Source organism: Harpia harpyja, chromosome 20, assembly GCF_026419915.1.
Source record: "Harpia harpyja isolate bHarHar1 chromosome 20, bHarHar1 primary haplotype, whole genome shotgun sequence".
Classification (NCBI taxonomy): Eukaryota; Metazoa; Chordata; class Aves; order Accipitriformes; family Accipitridae; genus Harpia; species Harpia harpyja.
The window spans coordinates 17414918-17436967 of NC_068959.1; the positions used below are offsets into that span (position 1 = coordinate 17414918).

Consider the following 22050-nt stretch of genomic DNA (forward strand, 5'->3'; position numbering starts at 1 on the left):
AGAACTGTGGCAGACACATTCATGCAGTGAATAACCCATCAGCACAGTCCTGGAACAGTGAAATTCCTCTTGTCTCACCAGGAATTTCCTGCCATTCAGGGAGCACTTTGTGGAATAACAGCACTCTTATAAAAGCAGAGAGGAAAAAAAAGCCAAAAACCTCACTCCTCTCAGTAAAGCAGGTGAGACTTGGAAGCTCTGTGAATTTCTAGGCAACCTTCCTAGATACATTTAGAATAGAAACCCAAGCCATTACCCTGCAGTAAATAGTACCGATACAAGACGTGCAAGAACAGCAAATAAAACAGCCACAACATACTCAAGACCAATCTTGCTTAGCCACAGAGACCAGAACCTGTTGCCTCTTTAACAGGAGGAAATGGAGATGACTGCTTTCCTTTTTACATTTTCTCACGTTAAATTTTACACAGAGTACCACAGCTCTATCTTTAGCGCTGTGTGGAATGAGAGCCCAAACCTCGCCCTGTCCCTGTTCTCCCAACACACACCACTCTCTAGTCTGCCTCTGGGAAACATGAAAGAGAGAGAAATACACAACAAAATATGTATGGGCTAAATCCTGAACTGCATCAAAAGCAATGGACTTGCTCTGCTTTTCTATCATGTCTGAGAGAAGAGACACGGGGCTTTACATTACTATTTTACAAAAGGCAAACTTGAAGAATGCCTTGAAAGATGCAAACATTTGGGATTTGCACCTGGGATAAGGCCAGAAAAGCTCTCCTTTACCCACAGCTGCTATCCAGCACGGAATACCCTAACCAGCTTCCTAACTTTGCCCAAATCTGTATGTTGGCCTTGTATGTGGTGACGTGGGTATGGCAAACAAAAATCCGTTCCACGGGAATAAGCACAAGGAGGGTGAAAACCACTGCTGGGGATTTCCAAGGCCTAAAGCAGAGTGCTGTGCTGGCCTCTCGCCGCTGCCCTGTGAGCACACCCAGCAGGGACTGTCCCGCTCCAGCCCTGGTGTCACGCAGGCTTGGCTGGGCTCCTGGACACAAACACACAGATGTTTCCTTCTCAGCCAGAACCGCCTCTTGGTACTTTTCAGGATAAATTGCTTTTCAACACTTTTCTCATTGCATTGCCCTAAACTTCCTTTATTCACCACAAGGACTGAGCGATGTTTCACAGCCAGCTTCCCCGTGTCCGTCCCATCGCTACCTCACCACTGTAAGGGGCAGGGAGCTGTGGTTACCAGGGTCCCCTTATCTCCCCCCACTGCCCGGGTGACACTTAGTGCCATAAGTGGGCACAGTCACAGGCTGCTAATACTATCAGCATTCAGGGTTCGGGGTGGGGGAGCAAACCACTCCCTGTCAGCCAAGTGGTAAATATCCTCTACCAGAAGAGCATAATCTTGCATAGGGACAAGCCAATCCATTCATTTAGACAAATGTATCTCAAAAGTGTAATCTGGCAGGCAATACTGCTGGCAATCAATAAACCCCATTTACTTTGCTCCAAGGAGTATTTGGAGGAGATGTACAGGGTCAGTAGAGTGGGCAGCAGTGGAAAGGGAAGCACGGCAGGCAGTACAGTGTGGGGGATTTACTGCAAATGGGTGTATTGGGTTTGTGTGGCCAGGTTGGTAGCGGGGGGGCCACAGGGGTGGCTTCTGTGAGAAGCTGCTAGAAGCTTCCCCTATGTCCAACAGAGCCAGTGCCAGCTGGCTCCAAGACAGACCTGCCGCTGGCCAAGGCCGAGCCCATCAGCAACGGTGGTAGCGCCTCTGGGAGAACATATTTAAGAAGAGAGAAAAAAACTGCACAACAGAAACTGCAGCGGAAAAGAAGAATGAGAATATGTGAGAGAAACAGCCCTGCAGACCCCCAGGTCAGTGAAGAAGGAGGGGGAGGAGATGCTCCAGGTGTCGGAGCAGAGATTCCCCTGCAGCCCATGGGGAAGACCATGGTGAGGCAGGCTGTCCCCCTGCAGTCCATGGAGGTCCAGGGTGGAGCAGATATCCACCTGCAGCCCATGGAGGACCCCATACTGGAGCAGGGAGATGCCCAAAGGAGGCTGTGACCCTGGGGGAAATCTGTGTTGGAGCAGGCAGGACCCGTGGCTCTGTGGAGAGAGGAGCCCACGCTGGAGCAGGTTTGCTGGCAGGACTTATGACCCCACATGGGACCCACGCTGGAGCAGTCTGTGCCTGAAGGACTGCAGCCTGTGGAAGGGATCCATGCTGGAGCAGTTCATGAAGAACTGCAGCCCGTGGGAAGGACTCATGTTGGAGAAGTTCATGGAGGACTGTCTCCCGTGGGAGGGACCCCACGCGGGAGCAGGGGAAGAGTGCGAGGAGTCCTGCCCCTGAGGAGGAAGGAGCGGCAGAGACAACGTGTGATGAACTGACCGTAACCCCCATTCCCTGTCGCCCTCTGCTGCTGCGGGGAGGAGGTAGAGAAAATCGGGAGGAAAGTTAAGCCTGGGAAGAAGGGAGGGGTGGGGGGAAGGTGTTTTAAGATTCGGTTTTATTTCTCATTATCCTGCTCTGTTTTGATTGGTAATAAATTAAACTAGTTTCCCCAAGTCAAGCCTGTTTTGCCTGTGATGGTAACTGGTGAGTGACCTCTCCCTGTCCTTATGTCGACCCACCAGCCTTTTGTTATATCTTCTCTCCCCTGTCCAGCTGAGGAGGGCAGTGATAGAGCGGCTTTGGTGGGCCCCTGGCGTCCAGCCAGGGTCAACCCACCACAATGGGAAATGGTTGTTTTTGCTCAGTCTGATATGTTTCTCAAAGTAAATTTGTTCTTGGGAACATTTCTTTGTGAACAAACCTAAACTATGAATTAGTTATAGACTAAGAGACTTTTCCTTCCTGAGTGAGACCCTTTGCTGAAGCTTCTTGACAAACCCCCACAGGCCACCCCGTTCCTGGAGGGTGAGCGCAGCACCTCAGGGGGCATGGCACCACTCAGCAAAAGATGGTTTGGATTCCCCTTTCCAAGAAAACAAGGGAATATTATAAAAAATAGCAACAACCTCATGGGAAGACAGATACACAGAAAGCAATTCTTGCCAATTTAAGGTAGTTACTGTAGTAGCTGCCTATCAGCACAGCAGTCAGACCCAGCCAGAGCTGATGAGCTGAGGACACATCAGCACCACGTTCCCATTGCTAGCCAGGCACTAAAGTGGACTGTCCGATTGAAGCACTTTCCTGTTCAAAGCCTTGTTTCATGAAGCGTGTGATCTCTCTCTCCAGCGCACAGCTTTGTGACTGGCTGGCAAACACGTCAGGAGAGGCAGCAATGGGATCAAACTAGGGTCGGCCCCACAGATGGCTGTCACCCCTGGCCTGACGTCAGGTGTAATTGTTTTCCGGAGGCGACTAGCAGAAAGGAGCACTGCTAACCCAGCCCATTAGCTTTGTTCTACCTAATGGCAATCATTTTGTTTTGTCTGTGAGCAACAAGTAGAAAGCAGAAGGAAAGTCAGTTTATATAATTCTCATTTCATGGAAGTTAAAAATAATAATAATAATAAATCCATGTGACCCACCACAGCTTCCACTAATGGAAAGCAAATGTTGCAAGAAGCCAGTGTGTCTGTGCTTGGTGCTGCTCTGAAAGATCCCCTGAGCTCCTAGTACAGCTCCTGCACAACCCTTCCTTGCTGTGAAACCCCTTCAGTGGGTGGCTTTACAAGTGCAGCTGTTCTGCTACTGGCATCTAGAAGTTACATTAGCAACAGTGTCTGTCAAGGCCTTTTCTTTTTTTATTTTAAAATATATTTTTAGAAATAATTAATACTATTTATTTTCCTGGCAGTGGAATGTGGAGCACAGCCTGACTTGGATAGCTTGGCCAAGACCATTCTGCCTGGTACGATCTCATTTATTTAAATAATCACTGCTGAGTTTCTTGCAGCAAACTCTCCCAGTGGGGAACACTGAAGCATCTACACAATGGAGGAACAGTGCTTTCTATCGAGCTCAGCAGCCTTAATGTGTGCGTCCCCACTAGAGCAACATTTATCAGGACACCACTGCTGTGAGGCTGATTGCTAGAGGGAAGGTTTGATAAGTTAGGTTTTATCCAATGGTGCTCACAAATTCTCAAAAATGTTTTCATCTGCAGGGGGTAAAAAAATGTTATTTTGGGAAGAAAACACTGAAAACTTTTCAGGAAGAAATTATGACTGATAAGGAGAGGTGCTGCATGGAGCCCAACTACACATGAACAGTGAATAGGAGATGCTAAGATGGGAAAACAGGTGTGGGCATGTTGATACTATTGCTTATTGGTGCTGTCATCAGAGGTGTGTCATTGTGCATATGAGGCCCTAAATTGTTAAGAACTACTGCAGTACCATTTGTTCAACTGTGCAAGGATGTAAGTTTTAACATCCTTATTAATGTGTGACTCCAAGTGGCTCTGACATACAGCATAGTGACAACCATAAAGTTGTTATAGGTCTATGCATTTATTACAACAGCGTGAGCTCCAGATAACTGGGAGGTCACTCTGCAAACTCACTGCTGGGAAATAATTCCTGATACTTAGCCAAAAAACTTTATTAATCATCATCTTAGGTCTCCTAGTTACTGTTGTCAGACCACCCCTTGTGTTCTTTCCTTTTCATCAACACTTGCAGCCTTCAAATACTTGCAAAGTTATCTCCTTGCCGCACAGCCCAGCACCTGAGGCACGCTTTCTGAACAGTTGAGTCTATAATCCTGAACATCAGAAGGCTGAACTCGATCAATCACAATCTTTGCAATTGCAATCTTAACAGGGAAAAAAAAAAAAAAAGGCCCTTCAGAGCGGCAGGCCTTTAAACTACAGAAGGCTGGAGTCATGAAAAGAATGATGAGCAGATCATATTTTGTTAGCAGAATTTTAATCCTGAAATCAAACAAGATCAGGGACTATTCAGCATGGAGAACACAAGGGGCTTCAGCTTGCTCTCCACCTTGGCACGGTGAGCCTGTTAGTGCCCACTGTGATGTTTTTCTCCTAAAAGACCCTTGCTCCCTTGCATCTTGCACAGGAAATTTAGGGAGCTGGCATGGACTAGTGCGAAAAAAAGAAAGCGAACAGGAGACCTCAAGTTAATCCTGGCTCTGCTGTTGACAGGCAGCAGGATTACTTTGCTTGCCCAAGTCTACCTTGGGCTATGAAGTGCTGTCTAAGCCAGTAGTTGAGTTTTGGAGCTTTGTGTAGAAAGACGTTTCCTCTCTTGGAGGACTTTTATTGGAATGAAAGCCCCTCATTTAAGCGAGGGAGCAGGCTGGGCTGTTCCAGGTTCTGCTCTTGAAGTCCTTGGTGTGAGATCAGCCAACCCAGGGCACTGCCTAAATTGCCAGTAATGCTGCTTGGTACACAGGAAGGGACCCAGACCAGTCTCCCACCTACCCCTGCTGCTCCGCTCAACTGTGTCACAACTCAAAACATCTGCCAAACACTGTGACCCTGCCTTCTGGGAAAAAAACCCTCACATTCATCACTGCCTAGTACTGACATACCTTAAAAATCAGGGGACCTGCAGCAGAAGTCTCCCAGTCACTACCATCTGATGACAGGCTCGAGTTACCCTTGACTCCAGATACGGCTTTGCAATCCCATTCCTCAACTTGAACAATTAGATAACATTGAGCATTTACAATTCCACTGTGGGACAGCCACTTGTTATTCTTACCAGTCACCAATTCGCAAGATCCCTAAGGCCATCAAAGGGATTGAAGTGGAGAATGAAACATGGAGAAAAGGTTATGAATTTGAAATTCAGTGGATATCTGATATCCTGTAAATAACAAGTCTGATTCTGAGAAACCGCGGGCTGACATCATGTTATATATCAATGCCTATTCAGGGAAGGCTGTCTGCTTTGCAATAAAAATGTGTGTTGAGAGGGAAAAAAACCCCCAAACCAGCAAGGATGAAAGCAAGAAGAATGAAAACAGTTGCAGATAGAAAGCAGAGAAAATGATTTATAAGTGTTCCTGCAATTTCTGCTTTGTCAAGACTGATCTTTTCAGGTACTCCTTCTTTGTCTCATGTGTGTATTTCAAACACAGAAAAGGTTTAGCTGGAAGGAAGCCAGTATCCAGCCTCAGGCAATGATTAGTGAATCCATTTGGAGCAGCACACTTATCTTTGACAGACAGAGAGATTTCCAGGAGTCAGATATATTGGCCACTGTCAGAATCAGAGACTGGAAATTTACAGCCCAAATTGTACTGAGCCCATCCACCAACAGGTACAGAGACACTGGCACAAAATCTTCAGACTCATGTTTTCTTGCAGCCAGGCCTGAGGGCTCATATATGTAATTTTATTATCCTTTGCTCACTCTCGCACATGCAGAGTTTATCTCCATATAATTTATGTGAGTGTATTACCTAGTGTTTTATCGGGAAAGGCTGGGGCGGGCAAGCAGGCAAACTAACGCAGCACTGCACAAAAGGCAAATTGCTGTTTTCAGAGCAAGAATTGTCAACACCCTGTATTCAGTTAACTCGGTAAGACCTACTTCAGCTACAAGATTTGAAGTACTGAGCCATCCATTCACATAGGAAAGACAGATCGATACCGTATCTAGAGGCTGATTAGCTCTAAGGATGAAAGCAATTAAAGGAAGTGCCCCAACACTATGTAGAGAAGACGGTCCGGGGGAAGAGTTGACTCTCACGTACCTGAAACCCTGAGGACAGACGCAGGTGTAGCCATTGACTGCATCTACGCAGACAGCTCCATGGCGACACTTATGGCCCACACAGTCGTCATCATCAATTTCACAATGTTTTCCACTGTAACCCGGCAAGCACTCACATCTGAAATACAAGATTGCTGTTAATAGCTTGTTTCAACATTCACAACAATAGCACACACAGGCAGCTTAGCACCAATCGTATTTGAGATGGAAAGGTGTTAGCAATTATTCCTGGAAACATCAAGCACAGTTCCTGCCATCAGAAATGCTCAAGTCCCTCCTCTCTGTCTGCAGCTGAGGTTCTGCAATCTGCTTAAATTCAAGCTGAGCAAAGCGATACCGTACTACTGCTTTTCCTCAGCCGAGTCTGCGGAGCAAGGTACTCATATAGTGGTCTCTCAGTTATGCTAACGATGACAACGTCTTCCCTAACCTTACAGACGCAAAGGGCAATATTCTGCAAGGGCAGTTGCACTGATGTCTCAGACTACGATTTTGCCAATATCTGCACACTGCTGAGTGTCTGAGGTTGGCCCTGCGCAGCTACACGGAGCGCAGTAAGGTTCCACATTCCAAATGGAAGCAATCTGCAAGCAACCCATAAAAGTCAGCAAATTTAAAGAAAAAGACCATCAGTTTTGAGATGACCACCTGTTTGCCGTTCATTTGCAGGGCATAGCTAATGTTGCTGCAACCACAGAAAGTTGTCTTTGAAGCCTGTCCTTTCCTGTGGTGACGCTCAGGCGAAGCATGTACCTGCTGCTATGGGGTAATGCCATTCATAGGAGCAGCACAATGGGATGCACCCAAACTTGCAGACATTGGCTTTTTATTTTACTTTAGACAATTCTCAAGTTTGTTGTACAAGGGCTGCAACAGCATTTCTGTTATAAGCCTTGCAGAAGTTTATAACCTGACAAGAGAAAATACATCCCAAAGTCTCTGACTTGGAACAGATCTTTTGGGAATGCTGAACAGTCTCTTTTTGAATCTATAGTGTAGACAATGTTTAGTCATGAACACGCTTTAGTCCATAAAACACGTTTTACTCCTCCCAGCTGGATGTTACTGCACATCTGGAAAACAAAAGGCATATCACTTCAACCAAAACAAGGGAAGAGCTACAGTTAACTTCAGCAATAAAAAACAGGTCTGTGCTCTTGCTAGAGGCCCTTGTTTGGACCCAGCTTGCTCGCCACCGAGAGCTGGAAGAGGAGAAATATTATAAGGCTGAGGGAGGCAGCATCAGGAGAGAAACTACTGCTCCAACGACCCATTCTGCTGGCCTCCTCCTGCTCCCTGCCGGCAGCCTGGCAGGGTAAGTGCAGGAGGAGGCTCCTTGTGGAAAATCTCTTCAGAGGAACTGGATGCATGGGAACTGATGAGGAAAGATATTTCCACTTTCCAGGCAGCAGTCATTGTGCTGAATTTGGTGCCGAGTGACAGTGTTTTGGCTCCTGGCCACTCCCCAGCTCATCAGGGCAAGGCAGCGAGTTGGGTGACACTTGCCAGAATGCAACAGCAGGTCCTGTGTGTGCTAATGAGCAGTGAAAGGCTGCCACAGCATCGGGGCTTCAGCAACCACCTAGCTCAAGCACTGAGAAGAACGTGACCTTCAGTCTCCATTTCAAAACATGGTTTGTGACTGGCTAAAAAAGGAGGAAATAGGGCAAAGACTATTAATCTGTGGGCTGTAGGATGGATAACATTATGTAGATGCATATACTTTCTTTTTCCATCCTCCCTACAGGAGAGGCCCCCATCATGACCCTCCACAGCCACAGGATGGTTGATGTTCCAGCTCTGCACGCCTGAATTGCTTTTTTTCACCTTGGCCGCTCAGGGAATACTGCGATTAACATAACAGAGATGACAAAACAGAGCAAAAAGCAAAAAGTGTTTCTTCCCCAAACCATAAGAAGCGGGCAATGTTTTTTGGCAACATTTTAGTCACACCTGCAAGCAAATAATGTCAATCAAAAGACCTTGTGGGGGGAATTGGCAGCATTTAATCCTGTTGCTTTTTATTGATCCCTGCAGTCCTAATATAAAGTGATGTAATAATGAACGATGTGCAGTTCCTTATTCAGGGCTGCCATGCATCAATTTTATGATGTGTATTGGCTATCTCAGTAATGACAGAACCACCACTTTTCTCTGCAGGGCTGCATTAAATCAGCATTTTAAGCTGTCAGGTAATAATTCCAAGCTTTAGAATAATAAAGTATATTTATACCATGCTCCAAGATCAATACAGTGAATGGAAAAACATGCTCCTTTCCTGAAGTTGTTTTTTTAGAAGTCATTTCATTGTGTTAAATGGTATTCTTTTGATTTTTGTTTTGTTTTGTTTTCTGGCATACAGAAAGCTACTCTTCTACTACGGTAACAGCACAGTAAAGGTGTGGAGGCTGGAAATGAGGAAAGCCACCTGCAATTTTAGCTTAGAAAGCAAAGAGCTCTGTGCAGCCAAACACACACTGAAATTGTCCCGTTTGCTTCCAAGCTTGGCTTTCCCCTTAGAAACATGGAATTCCTTTTGGGTCAGTCATCTCTGAGCTCTTAGTGTGTCACATCTAGGCTGAAGCTACCAAAAAATGCATGCCTGGAGTATAGCAGGTGAGAAACTCAGCCACATGAGTGCCTCACCCGGCCTCCTCCTAGAAACCCAATGTCTCTCCCACCAGGGAATGATGGCTTGTTAGTTCCATCCCTGTCCTGCATAGCGCCAGCAAGTGACTGAGTATCAGTAAAAGTATGATGCAGTAAAGAAGGCGGCAAAGAAACTTTCATATTCAAATCCTGGTGAGAGAGTAATTTACATGATTAGATCAGTTATCTCATTTCCCAGTGACCATCTGACACCAGTACAGTTGAAATCTTGTTTTCTGCTACAGCCTTGTAGTGATGGCAACATTCCCAGTATCAGAGAGAGCCTAAAAACATGTCTAGCGGTATTTAAAATGTTGGCCTATCCGAGGGGATTTGCATCTGCATGCACTCAATGTCTATTGTATTAAAGCCGTGAATCACGGCTTCTATTGCAGGGCCAGAATGGAATTTCCCTCCCCATATCAATAAATAACTTGGCTTCCTATTTTTTTTCCTATCTTTGTCATCTTTTCCTCCCTCTGCAGAGTTGCAGACCAACTAGAGCTGAAGGCAGGACAGACAGATCAAGTGGTGTCCTTGCTACTATGATATTCTTCACTGGTGTGTCCTACTCACATGCCCAGGGCACAAACCTGACAAGTGGATGGTCAGCTCAGGAACAAGCCTGAACCCTGCCATTAATATTCCCTGCTTCTGTAAGCAGAGTGGAGGACTGGTGCATGAGCCTGACTCATTCTGCACGTGGCATTATACTGCGCCATTATGTGCTAAATGTAAGGTACATCACAGGTCAGGAGATCAAACTGCTCAAGGGATCAGCAACAGCACAGGACCAGAGGTGGTTGTTTTCAGTGAGACCCAGCAGTAACCACACACCACTGCAAAAGCTGCTGAGGGCTCTCAGCCCATTTCTGAATGGTTTGGTGCAACTAAAGTATGAAAGAAAAAGCAATACTTGGACAAATCTATGTTCAAGGCTTGGCAGGCTCCTTCACCTCTCATGCCTGGCCTGTTAGAAAGCAAAACGGGACAGAAGTAAAGAAATTCTGGATTTTTGTGTAGAATCCTATGAATAGTGGGAAGAATAACGCAACAAACAGTAGTAGAAAATACTTACGAGTAGTTATTTAGGCTCCCCTCAAGGGTTAATGGCCTCACTGTGAAGAACACTTTTCTAGCATGCAACCAAGAAAAAGTGTCTTATTTACTCAAATTATTTGGGTGGCAGGTATGAAAATGCTTCCAGCAAGAGTAAAACCATTCAGGATCACAGCTGTCTCTATCCCTTCATATACCTAGCAACATAAGGTAATTTGAGTTACAAGCCTTTGCCTCATAACATGATGTAGCTACTGGATTAGCTGAATGATGGATTAACTAGGAATGAAAGCTGGAAAGAACATCAGAGACTATTTATGTACTGGTACACACCTCCTTATCCAGCCCCTGTGTACCATTTCAGGAACTGTCCTAATCATTTAATAGTTTCATCTTCCTGAAGAGTTGGAAACATTTCTGTCTGGAGATTTTTCACCCAAAAGAAAGGCTTGAGTTGTACAGATTGACTGTCTAGCACAGATTGAGCTGCCCTTGAGATAGCCAGCATCTCTAAAATTTTGGTTCACTTCCTTTTAACTATCCTGAAATGCTCTGTGTATTAGTTTAGACTATTCTGACATGCCGGTTGTGTCGCAGGACACAATCTGACCCCACCTGCAAGTTACCAGGTAGACCAAAGAGTGCTACCGTCTCTCCCCTGCGACACGCTGGGTGTGCTGGGCCAGGGCGTCCCTTGCCAAAATCCCAGCCCTCCCTCCCAGGAGGGAATCAGTGAGCACCCAGGATTGCATTGCGGCTGTGAAAACAGCATAAGGGGAAAGTGCAGAACGCAGCTCACATTGCACTGAACTCTCTTAATTTGTCTTCCTCACTTCTTTGATTCACAGATCTTTTCTTGACAAGCTTTCCATAGAGCTTGACTTTTCAATTGACTGTCTCTATTTGCTAAACTGCTCTGAAATTCCCTCTTCAGACAAGTGATGAACACTGCTACTATGCACCTCTCAAAACACCCCAACCCCCAAATCTCCAGATGTTTTACTGCCATTTAAAACACAAGGCTTTATTTTGCCCCTGTGAAACTGTCAGTGTCATTCCCAATATGCAAATGCAAACACAGACTTCACAAAATCTAACATGACCCCAGCAAGGCTCGCCTCTGTAGCCAACGGAAGAAGGCAGCTCCCGAGTGAGAGCCATCCAGTTCAGCTGTTTGCTGCTGCTGCCCAGGTAAGGAAATGCGGGGAGAGGAGCCCCACTGCGGTGAAGGCCAGCCTTTGCCAGTGCACCCCAAGACTGCCAGCCATCCTGGAAGACAACAGCTAAAGTGGGAATACAATGGAAAACTCCTGATCTGCAGCTTTATGCTCTAGCCACAAGTTTATCTTTCCCCTCTCAGTAGTTAGAATGGAGACTGGATTTTAAACACTGAGCCAGCATGGGCTGAGGAGAGCTGAGTTACATCTGTTAAGGCTCCTGTTATGCTGCTTGAATTGATGGATGCCCTAAGGAACACATAAGGAAACTGTCCTTAGTTTCTGAATGCAGGATAAGATACTTTGCAGTAACTCTTCCAGAAGTACTCCTTTTGCCATGCTCTATTCCAGAATAATTTTTCTGCTCTGGGGCTACATCCATTATTTTCAAGGAAAACACAGAAAGCTAGAAATGTATGGTCTGAAGTATATATAGTCTTGCACTATTTGCATTAATTTTGATGATTTTTACCCCAAACTCGTTGCCACTTCAACCCTAGTCAAGCCAATGGATGGATCTGCCCAGTGTGTGGAGACCAACATGCACACACACTTACCTGGTTCCTTTGTCAAGGGGAACACATTTGGACTCATGTTGGCATGGATTTAGATCAGGAACACAGTGGTTAATCACCTCATCACACAGTTCACCTGAGGCAAAAGAAAAGTGATAAAGCTATAACACAACTTGGACAATCCTGAAGCAGCTCCAACCATGAAGTTCAGGGATGGCAAGTCTCCCTAAATGGAGACAGCTCAGTAGTGCAGCAGGAAGTGACAATACTGCTTGTGAGGGCACGTGAGACGTCATTAGATCGGGCTCCTTTGACCTACAGTGACTGAACTGTTTTTATCATATGAATTTGAAAGGCTGGTATAAAAAGTACTGACATATAAACTCCACTTGGAGACAGACTAAGGATCAAATGGGCAGTTCCTGACCCAGAACCTCTTATATCAAAGCAAGAAAGTGACACAAAAGCAAAGTTGCTCATTAGACCGTAACATTTTCACACTGAAATATATTTTAGCTGTAGTTAATACTCTGCCAAAGAAGCTGATTGGACATCATTCTGGAAAAGAACAACAACCCACAAACCCTCCCCCCAAACCTCTGCGACTCTCAATAATAGGAACCAGCTTTAGGACTGCATGCAATTATAAAACATTCACTATTTATAAGAAAAGTACTAGCTCTATTGTGCTCACAGGAGATGATGTCTTTTCAGAAAAAAATCCATCACATGTAAGCTCAGCTCAGCTGTTTCTAGGTATGGTGTGTTACATGCCATGCACCTCCCTGGATTTGTGTAAATTTTAATAATTAATAGTTCTAGAACGTTCAAACCCAGATAGTTTATTTAAATACCACCCTTCTCTGAGTCCTAAATTATTAGGTCACACTTCAGTACCCCAGGATTTGAGATCCAGCCAAAGACCACAGAAATCTTTCCCTTCCCAAGAAACCAACAGAAACCTACCCTGAACCTCCCAAACCCTTGCAGGAAAAGCAAAGGTCAGGTACTCTCAACACAGAAACCCCCAAAAGCTACAGTCCCAAAGTCCCCTATGCAGCTATATCAGAAGACCACATCTGCAGGGTTTCAAGGTTTTGCATACTTTGTGTGCCTATACACGATACGTACCATCACATGAACAACAAGCCATGTGGATAGTGTGGGGAAAAAGGATAATGTGGAAGGCACTGGTGGGTTGGCAAAGTTTTAGCAGTATTTTCATGAAGCTGCAGCTCCACCTGTCTCAGTAGAAACTCCATTTTCAAAAATCCTTACACTTCTGACTCTAGGGGCTACAGAGAAACACTTGCAAACACAAGCCAAGCAAATCACAAAGATCAAAATTCAGATGGAAAATGCAAATCAGAACTGTCCATCATTTATCAGTCTTGTGACCTGACAGGGATGACTGAGAGCACAATTTTGAGGATGACTTCGGTGGTGACAAGCATGGTTTAAGCTGTTAACACCCCCAGCTCACTCCTTCATGTTATTTCTCCCACATCTCCAGCCCCCCTACAGTACAAGCTGCATAGCTCTTTGTTTGATTCTTCATATTGGAATGGAAGTATAATAAGTATTTGCAAAAATTAAGCAACTTTTTTTTCAAACATGGAATGTCTAATACATCTACTTTTGAGAGTTGTCAGTCCTGAGAAAGTGGAGCAAGAATACAAGCCCTGGAGGCATGAGAGAGGGTACTATCAGCATACACCCTGCATTCATGTGCCATACATACCCTCATGACTTTTAGTGGGCTGGGTTTGGCAATACCGGAGAAGTCTGGTATGGCAATCTGTGGTGGACAGTTTATTGTTCATAGTATCAGTTAAAAGACAACCAATTCCATCTGGAGCCAAGGAATCCCAAGAAGCCACCACTATTAAATACTACCAAGTCTTTTTACAGCCCTGGACAAATCTTGGGCAAATGTAATGAATGTATCCAGCTCAGGAAGGGGGACTGCCAATGAAATTGAATGCTGCAAATCCATGGGAACTAGGGAAACCAATCATTCACTGGACTTGAGGTTTGCCATAGTACTTTGTTATTCCTCAAAAGCAACTAGAGACCTTCAAGTCTTACAAATATGAACACAGTTGTCATTGGGGACAGCTATTAACACATTTTTGAGGTGGCAGAACTGGAGATAGCTCTGCTTACTAAGCAATCCCTAAATCCACAACCCACCAACCTTCCCAAATACTAACAAGCAAAGTGACTCCCTCGGCCTTTGGGCAGACATGAACATGAGTAGGTCAGAACTTGCTACGATGCCTGGACAGCCGCCAGTTCATCGTCTTGGTATTCCTCATGTCCCTTGTGTGCTACAAATCTTATGTGAAAATAGACATGAAAAAAAAGTAACTGGCTGGTGACATTAAAAGAACTCAATGATCTAAAGCTGGAAACATTTTTGGAAGACCATTTAATAACAGAATACATTGTGGATGGATGCCTTCAACTATAATTTCACTAAAAATGGTCAATACATACCTTTGAAGTTTCTATGTATTTTTTTGTTTGTTTTGAAGAAAAGGAAACAGGTTTTAAAAAAATAAGAACAGTTTCATAAACTCTCAAAGGAAATCATAATTCTTCTTAAAGTAGTCTTCTCAACAGCCTTGACAAGTGCTTAGAGATCCAGTAAAAATCTCCCCAAATGTCAAATATTATGACTCACTGTGTCATTCTGATGGCACCACTATCAAAATGTAGGAGAATTCTAGGCTAGGTACCAAACATAGGATCCAAAAAAATTTCTCATTTTTCATACAAAACTTGGAACTTTTAAGGATCCTTCCTGTTATTTTTCCCATCTATCACTCATTAGGGAGCTCACTGGGGAATGCCTTGCAACTAGAGCAGCCTCATCTCAGGAAGAAAATTCTTCTTGATACAGTATTTCAGGCTCCACCAATGTTCACTAGATGTTGCAGAAAGCATGCCAGGGAAATAAAACACTTTCTGAAAAGCAAACTCAAGGCACCAGCTACACAAAGACTTTCTCATATTTTATCCACTCAGAAAATATCTGGGCCAAAAAATCTGCCCTCAGACCTGAGAGTGCAATATTCATTGGCTGCTTTAATGTCAGTATCAGAGGAAAAATCTGATACTCTTTTTTTTGGAGTGACACAGGGCTGCTTCTCTGTGCAGCAATTAAAGGTCTAGTCCAAATTTCTCATTGGATAGCTATGTGAATCTAAAAACAAACCGGACATTAATCTTAGGCCAACTTCTAGCAGCACTGATTCTCTTTGTGGAAGATATTTGATCATGCTAAAACAACAGAAAACTTCAGTGTAATGCTTTCCCAAATGTAGAAAACAATCCAACCTCCCCATTTTCCTCTTTCTTATATGTTCTCAAATCAGAGGTCCAATTTGGGTACACAAGGGTTTCTGAAGTGCTTTTATATAAGACAGGAAAACAACACTATATTTTTTTTTCTAATCAGTTCAGCATTTTTTTCATCCCAAATAACATTTTTTGTTTCATCAAGGCACACTTAACTCTCTTTCATCAAAGCCAAAGAGAATAGATCAACATACAATGTACCCCAATGAAGAACAGGTTAAGACTATGTCAGATTTACAAGAGAAAAACCACTTATGCCATCAGATTTTACTTTTTGTAGTAGTCGGAGGTATTAGGTCAATAATGGTCTGTGGAACTGTGGTATGATATGAAGAGGGTACCTTTATCAAGACAGGCACATCCTTAGCTGTGTGGGCACAGCATTTCAAACTTCTTAAGGCCAGTGGTAATGTGCTGGTAACTAGTACTTGTTTAGGAGAAGGAAGCATTAGACAGATGAAGGAGGCAGTCTGATCTGCCACAAAAACCCGGAACTTTCAGATTAGAACCACGTTGTACTGACAGGTGGAACACTAACAGGTGGATCTGCCATTGCTGCTGTCTCATGCATTTAAAAAAAACAAAAGAGAGAGAGGGAAAAAAAATCCCAAAACAATAGAAAAGGTATTCTGCCCCTTTGAAACTGCTTCCCTTGCCCCCTTCACCAGCATTGGTTGTTATTTTTAAAAAAACCCAGCAAAACATTTTTTTTTGTCTCATGCAACATTTTCCTGGTCTTATTTTTTCAGCAAAATCATGAATTTCATGGGGCTTTCCACATTCACTTTTCACAGGGCTCACTGCTTATGAAAAGCTGCCAAGAAACATGCTTAGACTTTTCTGTAGCCTTCCACACATCTCAGGGCGAAGCCAAAACAACAATAGAGCAATAAAGATGACTTTTACACACAGTTTAATAATAATCTTTCTTTTTTTTGTTCTGTGCTGTCATGAGAGCTATTTATTTCATGCCACATTAGACTTTTAAAACCAGGATCCAAGTTACACTATTTCTCCTTAATCAGTAAAAGAGAGATTGGATGCAGTAATAGTATTTTACTTATTTATCTGTAAGTAAAACTGCAGTTCTGAAAAGACAATCTAGACCACCAATTTGCAACCAATGAGTTCGATGATTTTTCTTTTGTTTCATATGTCAGTTGGGTGATACTTTGTTCTCTCATTCAGAGTATTCATGTAATAATTGATAATGCAACATAGAAAATATTCTCATCCTTAATGTGAGAGAAACTTTTGTAGGGCCTGGAAGACTAAAAGCAAAAATGCTGTCAAGAATTTCACAATATTACTTGAGAAAAGGAAAGCGCTTACAGTGAAGAAAGGATGAAGAAAGCTTGGCCTTTATCCACAGAGAAAACTTTTACGGGCTGCACAGGGAGAAGATATATATTTGAGTGGTTAAATAGTATGTTGGGATTTTCTGAACTTTGCCAGGTAAGTCAGAATAGAACTCTTCTCTTTACTGCTAATAAAAAATACCGTACTGTTTTTCTCATAAGAGATTACTCATTTTGTATCTAATAACTTGTATTGGAAGAAATGTTTTTTGTATTTTGTTTTCCCCTTCTCTCTCTTCAGTTATTAAAAAGAGGTCAGTGCCAATTGGAAATTTCAGGAGAACACAGAACCTAAAAATGGTTGGGTGGAACAGACATAGGATGTTCCTCCAAGAAAATAATTCAGTTTGGAATGTTGTTGATGTTTGATGAAAAAGAATTGAGGCTCATCTTAGAAAATAAAAAAATGAATTTTTTACTTCCAAACTGTTTCAACTTGCAAAGAAGAAAAGAGAAACTTGGTGAAAATCCTTCAGCAGCAAATGCACTCAGCTCCCATGTTAGATACCAAAACATAAAAGAAATTACCTGGAATGCACTGTAGCAGAATTCTCTTTCTGCACTATTAATGAAGTTTGCTCTTGCTTGATGAACACTGCCCACAATACTTAGTAGGCAAAGAACTAGAAGTTACTTTATGCTTTTCATTCTGTGTTAATGCTTTAAAACCTCATATCTGAGTTTTCACCTATCAGGTTTTGGCCTATTAAGTTTTTCAGAATTAAGGAGCAATTATCTCTAATCTTGAGGTTAAACAAAGGGATAAATGATTAAAAAACAAGATCTGGGTAGAGAAATAATGATCCTTTCACTATTTCTGAATCTTGAAGAAGGAATATGTTCCAGTGCTATGCACTGCTAAAGTACAAAAAGTCATATTCAACATCACAAATGCCACAACAACACAGTATGTAAAACATTAACTAAACCAGACGATTTCCAGTGTTCTTACCAGGTGGTAATCTGCATATAGCATTATCCCTCAGAACCACTGTGTCTGGAATAGATCCTAATTTTGCTGTACGCCCTACATTTTTGAGCCGTATTACTTCACATGGGTGTTTTCCAATTATGTGATTTGTCTGCAGTCTATTAGGGATCAGTTCAGTTATTCACGCAATCTAGTGCATCCAGTCACATCTGAGATGCCATACATTTTCTGAGACGTCCTTTTCGGGCTGACAGATAGGACACCAGACACACTGTAGACTCATGCCAGTCTGATTGGGGGGATGGGGAATGGGGGTTGCAGTCCATTCATAACACTTTGTCTCTGCCACTTCTTCCTCGTCACGCTGTTCCCCTGCTCCAGCGTGGGCTCTCTCCCATGGGATATAGCCCTTCATGAACTTCTTCAATGCGGGCCCTTCCCATGGGCTGCAGTTCTTCAAGAACTGCTCCAGCGTGGGTCCTTTCCATGGGATATAGTTCTTCAGGAACAGACTGGGACACAGCTCCTGCCAGGAAACCTGCTCCTATATGTGCTCCTCTCCATAGGCTGCAGCTCCTGCCAGGAGCCTGCTCCTTGTGTGGGCTCTCCATGGGCTGCAGCTTCTTTCAAGACGCATCCACCTGCTCCGGCATGGGGTCCCCCACAGGCTGCAGCGTGGATATCTGCTCTGACATGGTCCTTCATGGGCTGTAGGGGGACAAGCTGCTTCACTGTGGTCTTCTCCATGGGCTGCAGGGGAATTTCTGCTCCAGCACCAGGAGTACCTCTTCCCCCTTCTTCTTCACTTCACTTGGCGTTTGCATAGTTGCTTCTCTCATATTTTTTCATCAGCGTTGCTGATAGGCTCAGCTTTGGGCAGTGGCAGGTCTGACAGGGGAGCAGCTCTTGACCTCTTCTCACAGAAGCCACCCCTGCGGACCCCTCCTCCCCTGCTACCAAAACCTTGCCACGTAAACCCAATATGGTCTTTGAACCAATAGGGGTCTTTGAAGAATATTTGCCATGCAGAAAGATTTACTTATTTCCTGCTGGCAGTTCTACCATGGCCATCACTGTGGTGTCGGAGTGCTGAATACGCTGACTGTCCATAGGTGGACTCTGCTTCTCTCAGCTTTATTAACTGTGCAGTATGCACCACCCGCCAGTAAGCAGCTAAAAAATGGGCTTGTGGTTAACTTCTAATCCTTTGATGTGCTTCTTCACAGATTGGATTTAATGAATCATGAATCCCCGTTGTGGATGATATTCACTCCACCCGTACTTTTAGACAGTAGTAGCTGAGATTACATTTTCTTAGAGATACACTGTGGTCCTGATGAACAAGCAGAAATTCTCCAGTATATCTGGTTCCCCAAAGGTGACGCATTACATTTTACAAATGGGAATCTGACCAGAAGAAATCCTGGAGCTGAGAGCTCCAATGTGACAGGACACCCATACTGAGACTAAAGACAGGCTGCAGAACTGCCAGTTACTGTGCTGTTTCCTTCTTCAGTCCCAGTACAATGAGATAAGAGAGTCCAATCTGATAGCAATGACATGGTTCTCTCTTAATAAAACAGGGCTGGTGGGCTTAGGCTCTTGAACAAAGCTAAAAACTTCCAGCTCTTCTCATTCATAGTTATACAAGTGGGAAATGGGTTTGCTTTCTGTGCAAAAAATAAAAAGGCACCCACACTTCACATTTGCCAAGTAACTAAAACTGAGAAACTTCCATGTAAGGCAGAACTCCTTCAAATAAAAGGAAGAAACTACACCAAACTTTGACCACAATTTTCTCCATTTGCCTCAGGGAAATTATGCTAAAATTCCAAGGTTTTAAAAGAGGCTGATAGTTAAGTACTTGTTTAAGCCTTCAGTGTTTATTAGGCAGTCCAGATTCTCGTGGAACCACAAGGCTGAACCACGTTACCTAAAAACTTCCTGTTCCTATATCAAACACGTAGTTAAAAACTTGCAAGGGGGAAAAAACAACAACCTATAGCGCAATGATCCAATTCGGCTTCATTCAGCTGTCACTGGTGCCCATGTCAGGGATTGTTGCAAATCAGCCTTGCAATGATTAGTGACGGGAAACGGGCTGGAGAGCTCCAGTAAAGAGTGTCAGCCACAAGTCACCACACAACTTCTTTCTTCCAGAGTTGTTTGGCTTGACTAAGTGCTTGGCTTTGGCCATGCAACATTACCACAATCAGATACGCCAGAAAAAGGGACCATAATCACTAACAGCGAATAGGGTTCTGTCTAAAAGCAGCGTAACTGCAAAAATCTCAGATACCATCTACCACAGGACACCACAAGGTCCCCTAAGGTAAAATAGATCTTAGCCTTCTCTTCCAAACACATACAACCAGAAATAGTTTCTAGTTGGGGTTTTTTTTTGAGAGAGAGAGATTTTTTTTTTTCTGTGATACAAACTGCTTGCAGCTTTTTCCCAGGGAAACAAACTATTTTAAAACACTTGGTCCCCCTCTCTCCCCACCATGGGATGCCATGTATTTTAGAAAAGACCTATTTTCAGTAGTAGAAGCCACTAATTTTTTTTTTTTTTTAGGTTTCAGAACAAAGAGGTGTGGCTATTTGCTGAGGCTTTTTAGGATCCTTAGCAAAAACTGAAATATTTCCTGATTTTTTTGTGTGTAAGCGCTACAAATTTCTGCTTCTGGCTAAAATCAAACAGATGGGAGGAACGAAAAGTTACATCAAACAAACAAAACAAAATAAACTAGCAAGTAAAGCATAAAACCATTCAAGGTACATAGTACATGTTTGGTACAGCGAATTTGGTCCTTCACGTATGTTTGGACACCTCTTCAAGTGAAAGCACAAAGGATAGTGAGACTGAGGAGAGGATCTCTTTTTGGAGGTATGAAATTCTACAGCTGAATCTAGAACTATAAGCAAAACAGTGATGGCTCTCAAGAAAGTCTGTGACAACAGTGAATAGAAAAAAGGAATGGAAGGGAAAAATTGTATTAATTTTGTCCTACATTTCTAAACCACAAAGTCAGGGAGACAGCAGAATGTTTATATCGATAGCTGGAGATAGGCCATGTTAAAGCCCAAAAGACAAAAATTAGAAAAATACAAAAAGGAAAAGAACTGGGGTGACTGATCTAATCCATGACTTCCTCTTTCGATGTTCCTATATATGTTTCTTTTTGAAGAGGAGGAAAGCCTACAAAACTGTAAGGAGGAGCTGTAATCCATCAAGGGATCCGACCAGGTTGTAAACCAGCCCACAGACTTCAGGCTTTGGAGCTGGCTGACTTGGGGTACACGATTATCCTGGAGAAAATACATGCTTATAATTTAGCTTCAGGATTAAAATAACCAGTTGGACAGAGGAAAAATAAGACATCAGCTGACAATAAAAGCCATCAGGACTCTGCTACACAGCATGAGTATTGGTTTGGTTATGTACATACAGGCAACAAATATTGAAAATATTGACTTTGAGAATGCTGAGGAAACCTGGTGGTGCAGGTAAGGGCTTGAATCTTTTTTATGGCAATCAGCTCTCTGCCTACCCTCCCTCTCAGTTTTGTCTTCTTTAAATTATGTTTACCTATTCCATAGAATCCATTTGTATTTGTACATTGTTTTAAAGTTATTAGATGGAAAGGAACTAGGAAGGATGTTATTGTGTGAGTGTGGGTTGTTTTTTGGCATGTTGGTTTTTTTTTTCAAATGAAAGTGAAATGGGGCTGGAGTGTGGGAAATTCCTTCCCTCAGCAGTCACTTAACAAATTGGCCATTTTTCATCTATTTTGAGTGGGGGAAAAGACTGTCAAAAGAATTTTAAAGGAAAACACTACAAAAAGTTATTAATTGAAGAAAGATCTTTGGCCTTCATTATTCCAACCAATGAAAGCAAAATTTATGCATCATTATTTGGGATATTGTTTCCTAAAAAGGCTATAACAAGTAAAACTAGACAGACAGAAGATAAATTGGGAAAATACTAAGGTGTGGAAAAAAACAAACCCTAGATACTGCAACTCTGTCAATAGTCCACATTTCCAACACATACATTTTTAATTTGCATTTCATTTAGGCACATAAGATTTACTATCATGATTTAACCATTAGTCAACTAAACCAAGGGGGATCCTAAATATTTCTTGCAGAACAACACACATCCACGTTCTTGGATCTTCTTCCTCCCTGTATTCAGGCTATGCTTTTATTACAATGTACATTTACTTCATAGAGCACAAGTGTGATGAGGGATTCAGACTACCTACTTCGTA

The 22050-nt window shown here is 43.2% G+C and overlaps 1 protein-coding gene across 3 annotated transcripts in view; it reads right to left on the reverse strand.

Moving 5' to 3' along the window:
* The window catches only part of SLIT3 (slit guidance ligand 3), a 537543-nt gene that overhangs the window by 30474 nt on the left and 485019 nt on the right, over positions 1-22050 (reverse strand). For all 3 annotated transcript variants that reach the window (XM_052816501.1, XM_052816502.1, XM_052816500.1), the window contains 2 exons: positions 12167-12260; positions 6665-6802 (listed from right to left, as the gene is read on the reverse strand). In XM_052816501.1, coding sequence (XP_052672461.1) covers positions 6665-6802; positions 12167-12260 — 232 coding nt within the window. The remainder of the gene's footprint in view (positions 1-6664; positions 6803-12166; positions 12261-22050) is intronic.